This window comes from Artibeus jamaicensis, unplaced genomic scaffold, assembly GCF_021234435.1.
Source record: "Artibeus jamaicensis isolate MK-2021 breed Jamaican fruit bat unplaced genomic scaffold, CSHL_Jam_final contig_332, whole genome shotgun sequence".
NCBI lineage: Eukaryota > Metazoa > Chordata > Mammalia > Chiroptera > Phyllostomidae > Artibeus > Artibeus jamaicensis.
The window spans coordinates 28,248,301-28,267,375 of record NW_026521788.1 but is presented as its reverse complement, the minus strand read 5'-3'; the positions used below and the strand labels follow the sequence as shown (position 1 = coordinate 28,267,375).

At 42.7% G+C, this 19,075-nt stretch overlaps 1 protein-coding gene across 8 annotated transcripts in view; it reads left to right on the top strand.

Annotated features, from left to right (window-relative positions):
* The window catches only part of KCNMA1 (potassium calcium-activated channel subfamily M alpha 1), a 735,030-nt gene that overhangs the window by 567,467 nt on the left and 148,488 nt on the right, over window positions 1-19,075 (top strand). For all 8 annotated transcript variants that reach the window (XM_053663957.1, XM_053663956.1, XM_053663955.1 and 5 more), the window contains exon 15: window positions 10,244-10,353. In XM_053663957.1, coding sequence (XP_053519932.1) covers window positions 10,244-10,353 — 110 coding nt within the window. The remainder of the gene's footprint in view (window positions 1-10,243; window positions 10,354-19,075) is intronic.

The following is a 19,075-nucleotide window of genomic DNA, read 5'->3' as shown; positions in this document are numbered from 1 at the left end:
TAAGCTACCATAGGGGTCATTGGATCAATGGAGAGAGACTAAGCAGATAAATCTGGATCCTTGAAATATTGTTTTGACCAATTACCACAGCAACCCAAATACTTGGATACCCATCTTGTACTTAATTAGCTACAAGCTCTCTCTGTAACTGCTCCAGCATTTAGTGATGCTCATGGAAAACTTTCTTTTTGATCTCTAACTCAAATCTTTTGGCTCCAATTGATTCTCCTTAATCTTTGGTCCATAAAGGCATGATGGAGAAAACTTGTTCTCTGTTCTTCACTGTCTTTGGGATTAGGTCCTTGTTACTCACTGTGTTTGGGGAGATCAGTGTTGTCTGGGAGCTTGTCAGAAATGCAGTTTTGGACCCCACCCCAGGCCCACAGCATCAGAAACTGCACTTTTCTGAGACCCATGGGGGATTCACATGCATAAGCTCAGGACTCAGAGCCTCAGAAGACTTCGTTACATAAGCCCTCAGATGTGCCCACTGGGGAGAAATTATCTGGGGAGTTAACATCATTGGATGCAGTGGGGTTCTCACCAAATGTCTAAAGTACTGAAGATTCTACAAAAGCATAGCTCTTGTAGTGGCTTGTCTCATCAAAAGTGAGCTTATCATTCTTGTGCTGATTCAAATGCTTTTCTAACCACATTGATCTTCTTCCAGTTCTAAATATGTAAGTAAATAACTAACCAACCATTGTTTTGGGCCTCAACTTTAGACTTTAGAAGTAATGAAATTGCCAAATATAGTCTTTGATGGGCTCGGTCATGTTGCTGTTGCATTGTTGTTTGATTCCAATGCTGATGCATTGGAACCATTGGACTCTAAAAAGTGAGACCAAGGAGAAGACAGAGGGTGAAGTCCCACTAGGAAGTTGTGAGAAAAGGGGGCTTGTTTCTGCAGGGATGGTGGTGGGCTGCTGGCTCGCGGGAGGAAGGACTTCAGTTAGATTGTTAGTGATGCACCAGTTCTTGTGAGTCTCTTCTTTCCAACCCAAGTCTTCATATCATTGGGTTTTGAATTAAGAAAATCATCAGCAACTTCTGAGTAGCCCAAGATGTTCTGGGATGACAAAATTTCCCAGAAAAATATTGCTCATAGGGAGATGTTTTCCGGGAAGTGTGAAAAGGGCCCAATTATGCATGCTCTCTATTTGGTCCCAAGAAGGAAGAATTTTTCAGCATTTGGAGGTAAAATGGGTTCATCTCATGGTCCAGCACTAAATACTATGAAGCTGTCAGTGCTTACCTGTGATTAGATGCCTGGGAAAATGGTGGTTGTTACTTTGTGTTTTTTTCCAGTTTTGTCTTCCTTAGTTCAGTTCAACAGATACTAATTAAGCACCTCTTATCATGTGTGGATCATCTCTTTCAGTCCTGCCAGCATCGCTGGAGGTGGGCACAGCACGCTGGGAAAATGCAGAAAGGCCTCACCAATGAGGTGCACACAATGTGAATTTTTAAAAAGTTGGATTTTGACAACTGAAAATGGCCGCAGAGATCTAATTCTAGCCCTGCCCATCTCTGCCAGCTGCTCCTTAAAATTGAGGAGGTTCTGGTACTAAATACCATGTTCCCCCCTTAGAGATTTACAATTCATATTAATGTGTTAAATATTCTAATTGCCCCCCAAAATCTCATCTGACTTTGTTAAGTCCCTTGCTTTCCAAATTTGTTTCACCCATTTATCAAGTATTATTGAGCTACCACTATGGTCTGTGCACTGTTCCAGGTACTGGGGATTCAGGTAAAATTTTCTGCCTTCGAATGGCCACCAATTTCATGGGGGAGACCCTGGAGCCCCCCGCTTCACTCCCTTATGTTCAAGGTGATGTCTATGAGTAACTTCCATTGAGCTTACTTTGGAGAATGTTATTTGAGGGTGACTCTCCTTTACTGACACTTGGGGGTAATGTGGGAAGGAAGGTTTGTGAGACAGACAGAGTGTGAGCAGTGCAACCAACCGCAGGAGTGGCTCACGGCTGTGTCCTGCGGCCTGCATGCCGCTGGCCCACCAAGGGAGAAGTAAGAGAAGGGAAGTGACTGCTTTGAAACTTTTAACGCAATTGGCAGATCGATTTTATATCTGTTGAATCGCATGTACTTTGCACGTTCTCGTCTTTTCGTTTCTTTCTCCTTTTTTCCTGTTTTGGAATTCATTATTTCTGTTAGAGTTTGCTGAAATTTGAGTTGGCAAAAGAGTGGATATTAGAAATAAAACTAAAACCCTGGGCTCTCACCTCAAGTGGGTTGAGAGGCTCTGTTCTGGAAAGTCCTGTGTGCGGGGGGCCAAGCTGCCCTCCTGAGGACTGCCCGGCTGCTGGCTGGAGAACACTGGGCACTTCTTGCTCATTCTGCCCTGATTAGAGTTATTCTAGGGATGTTTTAAGAACCTTATTATTTGATGCGCAAATGAAGATGTTTTTAACTATTAGCAAGATTGCAAAACCAAAGTCCTATTTGAATAGATAGAAAACAGGCCAATATTTGAAAAGATCTGATATCTCTTAAGTATAAATACCTTTGCTACATTGGAGATAAAAATAAGGAGAGAGTAGAAAAACCCTCTATTTGAAAAAAATTGAAAAAAACTACCAGTTTCCTATCTAATGGAAAAAAGTGTTACCTATGTAACACATGATTTCTAAATAATTCTTTTTAAAAGTCCTCATGTCTCTCTTTCTGCTAACCCTCCTTTTTCCCAGTCCCTCTATGACACTCTTTCTGTCTTCAGAATCAATCTGGGCTGCGGTAACACATTGGGAAAATGCCATACACTCTGATGCTTTGGTGGAGTGGTCTGTTAATTTTTCTCTAAATATCTCATATAGGCTGATTTTTAAAAACATTTTTATTCATTTTTAGAGAGAAGGAAAGGGAGAGAGAAAGGAAGGGAAGCATCTATGTGAGAGAGAAACATTGGCTGCCTCTCTCACGATCCCAAATAGGGATCTGGCTCACATCCGAGGCATGTGCCCTGACTGGGAATCGAACTGGCAACATTTTGGCTTACAGGCCAGCACTCCATCTGCCAGCCAGGACTGATTTTTTTTTCATGCGGTCTGAGGGAAGAAATCTTATTTGATAGTTTGCAGCCCGCTAGTCGGGAAATAAGAGATCTGGCTCAAGTCCACCTTGAAATTTATCTCTAGAGTTGTTTATTTATTCATTTAGTGCTGAAGCAACCAGTTATCTGGCATTCCATCAAATTCCAAATAATTTTTTAAAAATTGACATTGTCCTGAAGCCTTTGGAAAAAGCAGAGATCCTTTCATCCTATCCTCACTGGATAACGCAGTCTGAAATAGGCTATGATTGTGCAATGCCAAATGGTTCCGGAGTCCCTGAAGTGCAATGCTGCTCTCAGAAGGGCAGCTGACCTGAGTCCACATCCTAGAAGTACAGCATCGATGGGCAACTTGGCACAAGAAAGAATTGTATTCTGAAAAGGTGCAAAGTACCATTCGTTCCCCATCTCTTGTATATCTTGCCTTTGGTTTCAACTGTTTCACCCATTTCCTCCACCCCAGAAGGCTATGGAGTGAGGCATTCTCCCTCCATATGGAGTGAGGACCTAAGCTAGCAAGATTTAGGCATTCTGTTCTGTAATTCTGTTCTGTAATTCTGTGACTTGATTTTAGGTTCTGTGATCATACTGAAGAATGTCGAGGCTAGGAAGGGAGAAAGAAAGGAGATAGCCACATGCCTGTGGATAAAAACTGGGGCACAATTGTTAACATGGGAACTTAGAAGGAAACAAAGGAGAAGAGAACCCAGGGCGCCCGATGATAAAGTCTTCTCAACACTCAGTTGTCCTAACATCATTCTCTCCAGCAAGGGATCCTTGGGTGCACTCGAGCTCAGATGTTCCCCAGTGACAGAGCCTGCAGCTGGAGGCTGGCACGAGTGACTCCAGTCTGCTCAGGCACCAGCCCGCAGCCCATGGATGTTGATTCCAGATTGTAATTGTTGACAAAGGCCTGACACATCCTGTGGGCTCGCTTTTTTGTAAGAATAAGTACAGTTTTATGGGATCAGAGATGCTTCGGCCAGTTCATGTCACTGCAGTGTTTTAGACCGTCTCATTGTGAATAACAGTGAGACATGTATAATTTATATGTACAAATATTCGTTCACAAGTGGCTAATGAGTTCTTATTAAGTACTTTTATGATTTAAAACTGTGAATGATTTAGAGGAAGAATATTAACTGAGAATTCAGATAGATTTTTAAAAAAATAATAAATGTAAAAATGACCTATTAGACTAGCCTCCTACTCCCTATTTTGGGCAATGCTAGTGTGTATGTTACGACTCACCTCTTCTTACTGCAGCTATTAAAATAATGGTCATTGGCTTTTATAATTTCCTTTCAGTTCATTGTTTTTCGTGTGCACAATGTAAGATATATTTGGATTAAAACAGTGTACTCGTTTTCAATTAAATAAGGATTGGTACATGATAATCTTTGGAATTATTTACATGACTCTGGAGGTGGGGATAGACTTTTGCAAAATTATTTGGCTGCAATCAACATGATTATTCTGACTCACTGTTGGGAACAGAAACCATGGCGGTTGTAACGAAGCCCAGCCAGGATGGTTGATTTTTTACATTCACTGGGCTGTTAGCATTAGGGAAACATAGTTTCGCTCTAATCAGAGAAAGCATAAAATATAAAAGGTGTCATTATCAACCAGTCATTAGTAACACATGCAGAATTGGAATCAAGAGGGTGTTACTTCCCCCAGAGCCAAGGCTGAATGGTTCCAGTTGGAAGGTCCCTTTGATGATGGAGCCATTGGCCCATAGCGGGGTATACAACATTTACTTGGGGGGCTTGAACTAGACTGGGTGAAAAATTAGATAGTGAAGGGGAGTAAATAAGCCCATGAGAAGCGCAGACGAGCTGGCCCAGTGGCACAGTTCCTTTTTCTCCCTGAGGATTCTGTGAGTGGTCCATGCCCATCACCTGTACATCTGTGCGAGGTGCTTCTCTGAAGCAGCGGGAGTTTGATGTGACAGTCAACGGAGAAATTGCTGCCTCAGGAAATACTCTGCCTTTGACTGATTGCTGAATGGCTGGCAAATTAATTTTGGCACCTTTCCCTAAGTCATTTTCATCCCGTTCCTTCATTTTTCTGCTGGGAAGTGTGTATTCACATTACAGTTAAAAATACGTTGACAACACAAATGTGGAGAACAGCATGTACTATTTTAAGAAAGAAGCTGTAGGCTGAGATGGTTCCACTTTATAGAATAGAAAGGATGTCGTCATGCTCTGAGAGGAGGCCTGAAGTCTCTTTCAGCTTGACTCAAAGTCAGGGTTACTCCTCCTGACCTCTCCCCGAGTCATGGGCTCTAGGGTTTAAGGTTTTGAGTCTCTGAGGATCTTCTGATCCGATATTTCACACTTAGGTGCTCATATAGAGCAAACCTTTCCTGTCCATGCCCCCTGAATTTTATCATCACTACTTCCATATGTCTACCCTGTCATCTTTAGCAAGAGCTAGTCTGTAGGTGATTAAGAACACGAACTCTGAATCTTGTTTGTACCACCTATTGGCTTTGTGACCATCAGTGGGTTCCTTAACCTCTCTGTGCCTCAGTTTTGTCATCTGTTAAGGTCGCGAATCACAGTGACCATAACTCGCTCCACCCTCTGTAGGTCTCTTTGTACACTGTCGTTTTCTCTGTGTCAAGCACAGTGTTTTAAGCTGAATGTATTTTACACTTAATTTTTCCTTTTCTAAGAATACATTTCATTCCTGCTGACAAAGATAAAAGGAATGTGCACTTTTGATTTTGATTTTCCAAAATGGGTCAAAGATACCATGCTTGAGACAGAAAGGGAAGCCTGCCTAAGAAATTATCATTTAGACAAACCCATGCTTCTGACTGAAGACTGAGGTTCTGTTGCCTGAGCTGTGACACACCGCAGTGCCGTCAGGCTGGGTGCTCGCTCCCTGACTCTGCTGACAGGACTGTCCTGGTTCTGTCACAGCTGGTCATTCCTGCCCTTCAGGATTAAAGCATCTCTGCAGAAATCAATTACTGATTCTTATGCTCTTATATTGCATATGTTTTTTTAATGAAATGTAATTGTGATAAGTATACAGAACATAAAGTTTACCATCTTATCATTTTGAAGTATTTTTTGGTTGTTTCTTTGGTGTGTGTGGAACATTTATCAGAAACTGAAAAACATGTTGACTTATCTTTATGGAAACAGTGTTAAAGATGCAGGCATCTTAAAGGGTTATGAGAGCAAATTTGAACTCCTCAGCACTTCTACAGTCCATTCAGTGCTCCCACATACAGCATTGTAGACACGGTCTGAGGGTCTGCATATGTGTGTGGAAGAGGCATTTTGCTTTCCAGGAAAGTTCCATACATTTTTCCCCCAGCATTTGACTTTTGATTCTCAAGCATTTCAAATCAGCCACAAAGGCAAACTTGCAGGAAAAGCCATGTTGGAAAAATCAGTAAAAGTCAGATGTATCTGGTCAGATAAATCATAACCAGGTATACCTCGTACTTTTTCCAGCAAAGAGAAAAGTATGTGGAAATAAATACCAGCTCAAGTAGGATTTGATAAGTAACTAGAACAGGTCCTAAGGTACGCAATGTGCTCCCTAAGTATTTACTGAATGACTAAATCAGCAAAACAACTTTTGCTAAGTTCAGAACAAACACAGATAATACAGTTATTCTATAAAGAATCTATTTTATAAGTTTAGTGATTAACTTACAATCAAATTTGGTCTAAAGAGTAGCCCTCATAGAGGCATGAAAACACTGACTGTAACTAAAAGAGTCATTTTAAAGCCACATTAATTGAGAAATACCACCAATAGTAAAAACAAATTGAAATAAAGGTTAGTACTTTCATTGTTCTTGAAAATGAAGTGTAATATTTAAATTAGCAACATAAGGAACACATTGTAAAATGAATATCTCTGCTCAAAGAACCGGGTGAAATCTTACACTTCAAGAATACAATTTGTTCACAAAGCTTTACTATGAGGACTTACAATTAGTGATCCCTCATATAGCATCCTATTTACCAATAAAATAAATTATGATCATATAATGCCCAAATATTCCATATTTCAAATTTTTGCTAATGCAGACTAGGCTTTCAATATATTAGTTGGAATTAATGACCTCTGCTTATAGAGTCCAGCATGTCTTTTATTTGGAAAAAGAAAAGTTGAAATTGTATGATGTGAGGAAGTGAAGAAGTTCATGCTTAGGCTGAACACAGTGCGGTTCATTTTTTGAATCAGACCATTTAGCAGTGGAAATGTTTGAGTGCCTTTTTCTTTAAAGACCTCACTCTGGGGAAGCCCAATTTGTAGGTAAACAACCCATACCCAGCAGCATTGCGTAGCTAATGTGGAGTGTGGGGGGCAGGCTAGAAGCAGCCCAAGGTAATGAGGTTAGCCAACGTGATCTAATCAACCCAGCCTGAGCACAAAGCAGGCAAATAGCATAGAATCGGGGAGTATTCAGTTTATTTCTGAATTATTTTTGGTTTTTGTATTTTAGAGTGTCACCAAGTAGAGAGTAGATGTGTATATTCCACTGCGTCAAAGTCTCTTTCAATTTCCAGAATTGTAATTCCCCTGCCAAATTACTGTTGAGCCATAGGCAAGATGTCTTTTAATTCAACATCAGCCCAGGGAATGACTAAGACCCTTTTCCTGTTGGCTACGAAGCTCGCCCCCATCCTTCCCCCTTCCCAAACCTCTTGTGGAAATGAACCTGAGGCAGAGCTCACAGGCATCCAGGCACTGCACAGGCCGGCCTGCCTGCCTGCCATGGGACTCAGTCCCCAAGCTCCCAGATGGGCTAGGCGTTCTTGTTGTTACTCACTTTATAATTTTTAAAGATTGATTCCATTTTTTTACCAGAGACATGGAAATGAAGAACAAACTGACAGTGACTAGAGGGGAGGGGGAAGGTGGACAACAAAGGAAAGAAGGGGAGGGGTCAAGTCAAGGACAAAGTATAAAGGACCCATGGATGCGGACAGTGGAGGGGAAGGATTGAATGTGGGAAAGAGAGCGGGAGGGCAGGGGAGAGGAATGGGGGGAATGGGGACAACTTTAATTGAGCAGCAATAAAAAATTTAAAAAATAAAGATTGATTCCAAGGTAAAAACCTTTTCAGAAATTCCTAGCATGAAGAAGATTGTTGAGAAAGTCTGTCAAACTCGATTAATTAGGGAAAACCCCTACATTTTAATGAAAATTGGGGTAAGACTGCTCTGGAACTACATTTTACTTCTTGTGATATTCAAGATGGGGTTGGAAAAATCTTTTTTTTTAAGTAGAAATAGATGTATTGTTTCATTGTAATATGAGGACTGCCTGGAAAAAGTCCGCCCATTGTTATAACAAAAACATTTTGCACAACATCGATGTAACGTGGCAGCCAAGGAGAGTGGACTGGAATGCACATGTGTGAACAGTGATGACTTCACTGTACTAGTCCGTGGGGGACGTAGATGCTGTGGAGTGAGCATGTGTACTATGTGGTCATCATATTAAAAATTACTGAGTGAGTAGAGCAACGAATCTGCATCCAATTTTGTGTTAAGCTTGAACATGCTTCTGCAGAAACTGTTTGAATGATTCCGAAGGCTGCAGCTACGGGCAACTGGGGATTGGCAGCTTCATTATGACAATGCAACCACTTACGTGTCACATCTCATGCAGATTTTGGTGAAACATCAAATTATCCAGGTGGTTCGGGCTCACTTCATCCAAGATTTGGCACCATGAGACTTCTGCCTTTCCCAAAACTAAAATCACCTTCGAAAGGGAAGACATTTTAGACCATTGATGAGATTCAGAAAAATATCCCTGGGCAGCTGATGGTGATTGGGAGAAGTGTATGAAGACGTCCCTTCATACACTTCATAGGCAGCAAAGAAGGTGCCTACTTTGAAAGAGACTGAGGCATCATTGTCCTTTGTACAATGTTTCTTGTATCTTCTTCAATAAATGTCTGTTTTTCGTCTTCCATGGCCAGATACCTTCTAGATAGAACATACATATTTTCTCTGTAAAAGCCTTCAGACAATAGAGAAATCTATAGAGAAGAAGTGTTATTTTACATCTCAGACATAACAACTGTTAGTGTTTTGCTATAAAGCTTTCTAGATTTTTCCATGGCTTTACAAACATTCAGATAATTATAGGGTATGTAATAAAACAGGATCAGACTATACACACTATTTAGTAATATGCGTTTTTACATAATTTCTATATTAACATATTTTCGCATAATTTTTCATTGCTTCTTTGTATTCTATTGCATAAATGGATAAGCTGTGCTTTTCCCCTCAGTGTTTCATGAATAGGAAGGATGTTCTTATACATATGTCTTTACATACCTGTATTTTAGGACTATAAGATGCAATTGAACATAAGATGCACCTTAGGTTTTAGAGGAGGAAAAAAAGGGAAAAAATTGAAGCAAAAAATGTGGTAAAATACTTAATAATATAAATAACATACCCCCCCCCCCGTGAGCCAGGTAAGCTACATTCGGACTATAAGACACACACCCCCTTCCCTTCCAAATTTGCGGGGGGAGCGTGTCTTATATTCAGAAAAATATGGTACTTGTCTACTTGTTTCTTTGCTATCAGTACTTAAAAATGGAATTGTGTAAAAGAGTATGGATTTCTATAAATTTTTGTAACAATTATAAAATTGCTCTCCAAGAAAACTACGTCGATTTACCTGCTTACCAATATTGCAGTGAGTGTCCATGCCCCCACATCCTTGGAAGTCATACAGATTTAAATAGAAGTAGCCCTGGCTGGGTGGCTCAGCTAGCTGGCTGGAGTGCTGACCCATACACCAAAGAGCTGTGGGTTCGATCCCCGGTCTGGGCGTGTATTGGGTGGGACAACAGGTCGACATTTCTGTTTCTCACACCGGTGTTTCTCTCTTGCTCTCTCCTCTCCCACGTCGATAAACACATCCTCGGGTGAGGCTTAATTAAAAAGAAGTGGTGCTTTAGAGGGGTCGTACTCCTAGCCGGTGGATTTAGGGTGGGGGAAAGCTTTAAGCGGATGATACACTCATGTTCCTGGTTTCCGGTGCAGGTCACCATCACACACAGCCAGTGCGTTCATTGGTCTGCAAGATGGTAGAACTCAAGTTTTCCTTACATAGCCTAGTCTCGTTATCTTAAACCTTCTTCTTGTTCTTCTCCTTTAGATTGAGGAAGACACATGGCAGAAATACTACTTGGAAGGAGTCTCGAATGAAATGTACACAGAATATCTTTCCAGTGCCTTCGTGGGTCTGTCCTTCCCTACTGTTTGTGAGTAAGTGACCACCGACCATACGGTCCCTGGCTGCCAGGGGTATTTAATGTGCCCCTCACAGAGGAGATCCCTCACCTCTGCCCAGCACAGTTGGGACACGTGAGGGTTACAGACTGTGCCCCGTGTGCTCAGCCTTTGTGTGATGAACTCGAGGTGGGTGCTGGCGTGGTCTCTGCCTTGGTCATTTCTGCTGGCCCTACTTTTCCTCCAGACCTGAGAATCCCAGGCGTGGATCCATCATTTGTACTAAATCAGGAACTCACTTCAGCTGCAGGTCTTCAGTTATGCTCCTGGGATGTCGATGCAGTTGTAGACGGGGCTGTGAACCCATGTCTTTCTGATTTTACTAGCAAATCTCACTAGCCCCTTGATGAAAGGAACTTTAATTTCTCTTTCAATAAGTCATAACATGGAGTTATCAGAGAAGCCACTGTTCAAAGTGTGTTTATGATTTGCTGAGGAAATGCAGAATCACATGATCCAGAAGGAGACCTGGGAAAAGTCCCTGACATGGGCAACCGTGATGTAACAATAAGGACTCAGCTTCTTCTGACACTGGCTTAGCAAGGTGGATTTGAGCAAGGGCAGCCCCAGGCGGCTGTAGACCCTCAAGGCAGAATAGGTGATCACATCAGGGGTATGACCTAAGGAGTGTCAGGTGTCCTTGACCCTCAGAAACTTCCACCAGGACAGTGCCTCAGCTTCCCCACTTAGAATCTCTGGTGTTGGTTTAAGTCAAAGAGGGGCTTTGTTTTCTATGAAAACACAAGCTCGGGCTGAAACGTTCAGCCTGACCTGTCGACACCTTAGAAAGGATCTGAGAAACTCAGTCTCTCACTGATACCAACCGGGAAGAAGTGGAGGAATCTGGGAAACCACTGGGTTGAGGAAGAAGAGCTGTTCCCTTGTGCTATCTGTCCGCCTAGAAACAGAACTGAACTTTTGGAAAGGAACGTCCAAGGAGGACGATCCTGGGGACTGTCGGGTTCCCCTCACTCACAGTTTTCTGTTCTGTGCGCGCTGTGGAGAGGGGCTGGAGCGCCTGGTAGCTTGGGGTTTACCTGGAGGTGCCTGCCAGTGAACACAGCAGGTGCACTCAGCCCGTCCCTGCGTCCAGACCACAAGTGATACAAAACAGAACGGTTTGGCTGTTTACTGAAATTTCTCACTCTGTCTCTAAGTGAAACTTTAAATGCTAAATGGATTGGAAAAGTGAATAGGTAATTGATTCGGAAGAAGTTATTTTCTGAAAACGGATGGCCAGTTGTAACTCCCATGTGTTCCTGTCTCTGAAAGCGATTTCTCCTTCTGCCAAGAGAGGAGTTAACTATCCATAGGCACTGGGTCCTGGAACACAGAGGCTGCGCCTGGGGATTTTTTCCACTTTGGAGGTTGGCCAGCCCTAGGATAGAAAGCTTGGGAGAATTCAGGTCTTACATTAAAAAACTGATTCTATAAAAAGGCGACTGTGGTCTCCTCTACCTAATGAAGAGGTGGTGAGAGCCCTGAGGGCTTCCATGCTAATGCAGGGAGTGTGTGAGGCCACCTCCCTTGGTTGTTGGTTTCCTCCGGCTTGACCAGTGTTTACATATCATGGGTGCTCTCCCGGAAGCCTGCTTTCCCACTGCTTCTCTTCTGCTCCTGGGAACCAAATCAATGCATAGGAGTGGTAACCTGTAAGGTTAGGATGGCTGTCCCTGAAAGTCGCAACTGGGCAAATTTACCACAGGGTAAATTTAACTCACAAATTTGCCCTCCACGGTATTTCATTTCTTAAAAGTTAGTTGCCAGTATTTCAAAATAGCAGTATTTCACATCAAGAATGGATTTCTGGCCTCTCCTGAAAATCTGAGGAGCCAGCACGGTACTTGCATTTCTGGTGAATGCTAACTGGCTCCAGTGTGCTGTAAGGGAGGGCTTCGTGCAGCTCTCTCCTCCCTTAAACCAGGCCAGATCAGCATGTCCGGCCCAGGCCCAGCTCTGTGGACACGTGAGCTTGCCAACTCCGACACATAGGTTAATGTGACACTCCACTGCCCTACAGAGCCAGCTCAAGAGCTGGTCACTAGTGACTGCTGTAAATATTTCCTTTGATTGATTTTCAAGTTCAGAACATGTCCCAAGCAGGACCAGATCCCTCAGACACACCTCGTTGTGAGAATTTAGTATTGGTTCAGCACAGCTTCCGGCATGCAATAAAACAAAACAACCTTCTGATGTGAATGAGAATGTGTGCAACTTAGTGCTATTATTCGTTTAACACAATGATACAGCAGAGGTAGAAATAATCAATAAAGAAAGGACATTTAATGAGATTTAGGAACATCCCAAAACATTGAAGCTCTCCTCAAGCATTTGATTATCTGGAGGCTTAATTATCTGTGTTTTCTACTTTAAATTAAAGAAAAGCCATAATTCAAAGTTACCAGCAGTTTAATGATAACACTCTTCAATTCAGGTTAATTAAAGCACAGCCGTAATTAGAGTGTAGTGTTGTATATCACTGGGCTGGCACATAAGTATTTTCATTACAGTAAGAATTGGCTATTTAATTTCAGAGTGACATAAAAGATGCCAAAATATATTTTAAGCTGCTTCATGTAGACAAGAAAGAATTGGGGGATATTCTGGGTGTAATAAAGCACAGATAAAATATACAGATTTTCAGAGCAGTTTCTATAATTATGCACTGCATTAAAACAGTGTGCAGCACCTAACATCTTAAAGCATAAAAGAAAGAAATTTGCTCTTCCCCTAGGCTGGCAGAAAGCCCCTCTGCAGGGTAGGGTCAAAATACAGGAGAGTTTGGTGTTATCTTAGAAGCTGAGAGACTCCTTCTGTGAAGATGAGGGGGAAGGATGGATTGGTGAAATTTGAGGTCTTTTTCCAGAACAGAATGAGGGAGGGCCAGAGGCAGGAGAGGCAGAAGCCGTTCCCCACCCCCAACCCAGTGCAAGTTTTTAAAAAATTTCAAGTAGTGAGATGCTCTCTCTCTTGTCCTAGTGAGGTGCCCATCAGCTATATACTTTGATTTCTTTGCATCAACTTTTTTGCTTCACTACATTTCTTGCTGGAAGGATCAGCTTTGTTCCAAAAATAGTAGCTCATTTAGATAAAATGCAATATCCTTTCTAAATATTTTGTTTACGTTTTATTATTTAATTGTAAGAATTCTGTGATGTTTAGATTAGTGTCACTGTCCCTGGTTTACCAACGGGGACACAGAGCTTGGGGCCACTTCCCCAGCTGCCCAGCAGACAAATTAGAGAACCAGCATTCCGACGCTGGGCCTTGTGCAGTTGGGAGCAGCTTGGAGTCACTGCTTGGTGAAGGCTGGCTAATTAACAATCGCCTGGGGAGCTTATTAAATGGAGAGGCTACATCTTCAGATTTTAGTATCTGGGGTTAAGGCCCCCAAATTTGCATTTTTTACAAACAAGTCAGGTGATTCTGATTCAGAGTTTGAGGACTGAGAATCCTCATGGACCACATCCCTCTATACCATAGACCGGAATAACCTGTCTCATTCTTCACTTTGGACTCAGACACTGGAATTTGTTTCTCTCTGATTTTAGCCAAATCATAGATGTGTAGGTTGGCCACATCTTGCAAACTAAGATTTGGGCCTCTGTGTGAGCTTCCTGGTCATTATCCCTTCTCCACGTGGGTATTCTGCAATGTCCAGGGACACAGGAAGTGGTTACCACACCAGGCGAATCACTGACTGCTCCCCCCACTCCCCACACCTAATCCAGAACAGTACAGGAAAAAGATGTGGGGTAAGGAACTCGTTAATACTCTTGGTTATGTTTCCACCAGGGATCATAAAAGTAGCTTCAGGCTGGGAAGAAGAGATACATACTAAATGTGGAGAAGTCCAGAGGAAACAAGGAAGTTCAGGGTACAACACTTAATGCCACCTGTTGGTCTTGTTGGAGGTCCTAGTGGGCGTGTTTTCTCCTTCCCTGGGATGCTCTCTGGAATGGGTGTTCCTTTTAAGGGCCAGCAGCTCCTGAGTACTTCTCCTTGGTTCTGCAAAGCTGGTGTGCCCCTGGGCCTGTGTGGCAGTGAGGTCAAGGAAAAGGAGCATTGGGATCTGTAGGAGAGGGTGCCATCTGTGGTTCTCCGAGCACCAGAAAACCGCCTGCTCCCTTGCCCTCCCACTCCCCACCTTCCTCAGCAGGTAACTCTGGAGGGTGCAGACAGCCAGCACCAAGCCAGCAGGAAGCAAGGGGTGGTTATGCTTCCCACTGAAGTGTGTTGCTCTTGAGCAGTTTATATACTAAGATGCTATGTGATGTCATGGAGTGTGAGCTGTGGAGTCTCAAAGGCCAGAGGCCATACGTCCAGATGGGCCACTTGCTGGATATGTGGTTTGGGACAAAATATTTGATTTCCGAATACCGAAACCTTGGACTTGGTACTTAAGGTTCCTTATCTCTGAAATAGGAATGACATTACTTATCTCTCAGAGCAGGCTGATGTCCTGTTCCTCTTTTCCACCTCTCTGTGTCCTCCCACTGCTCCATCCTGCCCAATAAATATGATGTAAGCACATGGGAAGAAAGAAATCCACTGTGGCATTTCAGGTTATAGTTACTTTTACCTTTTAGAAAATTCTGCCAACACTCACCAGTGGGTCCGTTGAATAGATAGTTCATGAATGTGGGATGTTAGTGCCAGGGTGCCAGGCATGGTGTCATCTCTGGAGGAACCTGCAATTAGATTCGATCACAGATATGCACAGTAAAAGATTAATAATAATACTTACAAATGTCAAGTAAAAGATTCTGTTTCCCTCCAGCAGCTGCCTCCTAAGAGTTTGCAATCTGGCTAAGGAAAGTAATCCGTGTTGTCAGGGAGAGCGGAGCACCTATCTGTAAGTGTTTGTTCGATGGGTATACACAACGGAGGACAGATGCTGAGCGTTACAGGAAGACGGAGCTTCCTGTAGGCTGGGGAGTGACCAGGAGACTCTTCCTGGAAGAGATGGCACTTGCTGTGGGCCTTATGAGGAGGTCGGACTCAGAGAGAGAATAAAGAGAGAAAAGGGGTTGTTGCTAAGAGGCAAGGAATCAGGAGCCACACAGAACCACACAGAACTCTCTCAATGCGCCGGTCTCTGAGAGACTTGGCAATGAGAGCAAATTGGTCTCTACTTTAGATGGCAGGAGGAGACAAAGCAGGTATCTTTTGACAAGTGATATTTTCAGGGGGAATCCTCGATAATGTTTTTATCACGAGAACTAGCAAATGAGGATACACACCCCTGCCTCCAGGTAGGAGAGTGAAGGCCCAGCGGAGAGGAGGGAGGTGGGGAAGGAAGGAGGGGCCAGAGGGAGCCATGGGTTCACAGGTTCGGCCACAAGAACACCACGTTCTCGGTTCTGAACTGGGAGCCTATTAGTCATTCATGACTTACAAAATATAAAACCTTAATTATATCAGATTTTATAGCTCAGAGGGGATTAGGACAAAAGACTTATTTAAAATATAGTGTGTCCCTCTCTGTCCCACTGCAGCTGGCAGAGCTGTTAAAATTCAGATTTGATGTGGAGAATTTAATGCCCGGGCAACTTGGGGAACCGTGACAGATCTTTGCGGTGCTAATGGGCAGGAGTTCTGCCCTCCAGCCCAGGCTCTGGCGTGGATGCTTCTTTGCAGGTTTAAGACAGTTTCGGGGCTAGGGAGGATTCTTCATTTCCTCACCCACCTGCATTCAGGGTCCTAAGCATTCAGAAAATCATGCTGTTTTCCTATGTTGTTTTGTGTGGGTAGATCTTTCCGGTGAGGCTACTTGAGGAAACTTAAAATTGAAAGCTGCCCAGAGAAAGCTGCGTCTCCTGCCCAGTGAAAACTACAGCTAGTTCAGCTTGAGCTCTGTGACATCATCAGTCTTTCGAGACAGACATCCAAATTTGAACATGGAGCAGAAAGAAGCTGGCAGACCTGATTGTTTTGTGATAGATTTATTTAGCCAGATTGTGGAAACGAACATTTTATGAGAGTTTATGGAAAGGCTCAAGTCTCAGCTTTCAAAATTATTTTCCTCAAAGAACTGGTCCTATTCATCTAATTATCTGGACTAAACATATATGAACATAGATAGGAATACAGTATTTATGAGTTTTTCCACTACAGGGGCCCAGAAGCTGTGCAGTGACCCGTGTGCATGCTAGTGAACAAACCAGCAAAGGCCACCCAGGCAGTGGCAGGTCGAGGGTTCTCTGCAGGCAGGGTCAGGGGTGCAGTCCCGCTGGGAATGGGATGGGTGCCACATGGTTGCCTCCATGCTGGTACTCACAGCAAACACGCAGTCTACATTTTGTTTCTGATTAACAATAATAGCAAAGCTTTCTAAAATTCATGTATTCACCTTTTAGACAAAGGCTAATTGTCCGTATCAAAGACGTGATTATGTTTATGTTTAAGGGTCCCAGGTATGCTAGTGGGGGGATAGTGAGTGTGTGCAGTTGTGAGGGCTGGCTGTTCTAAAGCCCCCGTACTCCACCCCATTAAAGCTGTTGGGAAACGGAATCTGGATAACAGCTCATGAGCATTTTAAAATCACAAATCACTTCCATTTTCTTGATGCTGAGTCTTATGAATCCTGCCGTTTCAATTTTTTTCAAACTAGCTGTTTCCATTTTGAGAGTCTATTATTTAAAATCAAAGCTCGTAAGTAAGAATCTTTGTCATTCTAGCCCCTGGATCCCGAAGATCTGGTTTCCCAAAGCCCAGTATTGACATCCACATCTACTCCGAGTGCATGTGTCAGCCTGGCATTCCCCGGGTCCCTCCGAATAAAGGAGGAGGAGCTGGCGCTGTGGGCGGAGCGGGTTTGGAGGGCACACTGAGAACTGCGTCTTTGGGGGCTTCGCCCAACTCACTCCTGGCCCCAAGCTGCGTATTCTTCTGAGCACATTAGAAGGTGCATATTCTATGACAGGTTTCTATGCTTAATTCACACTAGCAAGCAATCTTTCTAGTCAAGGGAGCTGATTTAATGGCAAGAATAATTTATGTCCCTCTGGGTAGGTAGAAACAGTTAGACTCTAATTCTTAAGAGCCTTTACTCAGGAACATCTGGGTTGAAACTACTATAGTTAACAGATGATGCTGGCCATAAAACAAAGGCTTTGTATAATGTCATTGTCAAATTGAGTAGACCTCTACTTAATAATTATCAAGAAAGCAATCTAACTTGTTATTACAACAGTTTTATTGCAGATTGCTGGTTTAAGACCTTTTTGTGACAGTAGCATTTTTTTTCCTTGGAAAAAAAAAAAGAAGTCATTTCTATTCCCCTGTAATTATTTTTGCAGCTAGCGACAACTTCCTGCATTGGGCATATTGGGACATTTTATTTTAGAAACCAAGAATTAAATTCTTGCTAATATATGACTGATTTCATTCTGTTTATCACATTGTGAAATTTCTTTCTTCTTTATTATACCTTGTCTCACCCCAGGCCTCCCTTCTTCCCCCACCCAGCCCTGTATACATTTAAATGCAGTAGCCTGAGTCAAGCCACAGAATGACTATACGGACTGGATGAGCAAAGCCCATTTTGCTTAAAAAAGAAAAAAAAAAGGTGTTGAATGATGCAAGTAAATGTTCAATCTCAGGACATCAATTTTGGGTAATCTGAAGGCACATTCTTGGGGGCATGCTTCTTGTAACAAGATTTGTAGACGGTCTCAAGGAGAAATTAATGTCTGTATCTTAGATTTGTGCTTACATTGTGGCATAGTGGATTGAAGGCACAAATTAAATTCCCAGAGCACATCACTGCTATTATTTCCTTCTACACCTTTCCTATCCCCCCAATCTGTGTGCTTTTACAGAACAAGAGACATTCTGTTTCATGATTCTATATGCACTTCCAAGCCTTCTCTGTCTAAACTAGATACTCCCAGTTACCACTTTATCTCTTCTGTATATTTCCAGCAACTTCTGAGGTTCCGCTCCCCATTCTTTCATACATTTATTTAATCAGTATTTATTGAAATCTTATGCTTTGCACTTTCCAAAATGCCAGGGAGAGAAAGAATGCGTATTGCATGAAGAGGCTCAGTCTAGAGGGCAGAGAGATGAATAAATAAAGGATTGCCACACAAAACCATACCCCCTCCCTTGTCTACTCGCCTGGATCTGTTTTTCCCCACTGGATCCCCAACAGGAACTGCACCTGTGCTTCAGCCTTAAGCTTAGTACCCTAACATTGGCCAACTGTCTGTGACAGGATCTAATGAAAACCTACTTATGAGGAGAGACAAAGTTCTGCTACCAGTGTAAATAGTAAACTACTAAAGATTGATATTTTGCAAACATCCAGATGATGCTCTTAGAGTAGAGATTAAAAACATAGATACCTGTAGGAGATAGTTAATAACAAAGAGTGAAGAGTGAGGTCTGAGACAACAGGGAGTGGTGGGGACTGTGGCATATTGGAGAGCACATGCCTCATCTAAAGGGGCAAATGCTTTGAAGCCCCAATCTCTGTTAGCTTCAGTGTGGCCATATCTGATCTGTCCAGGAAATCTGGAAAACTAGTTTTTATATGACACCACCTATTGTTATCTGATGTCAGTTTTAAAAAAAAAGGACAAAACACTGACCAGACAGAACCTGTCTGCACATTGGGCTTCTGGCCACCATGCTTTTATGAGAAACATCTGTGTAGCACTGCATTGAGACTTGATTTCCACTTTTGACATTT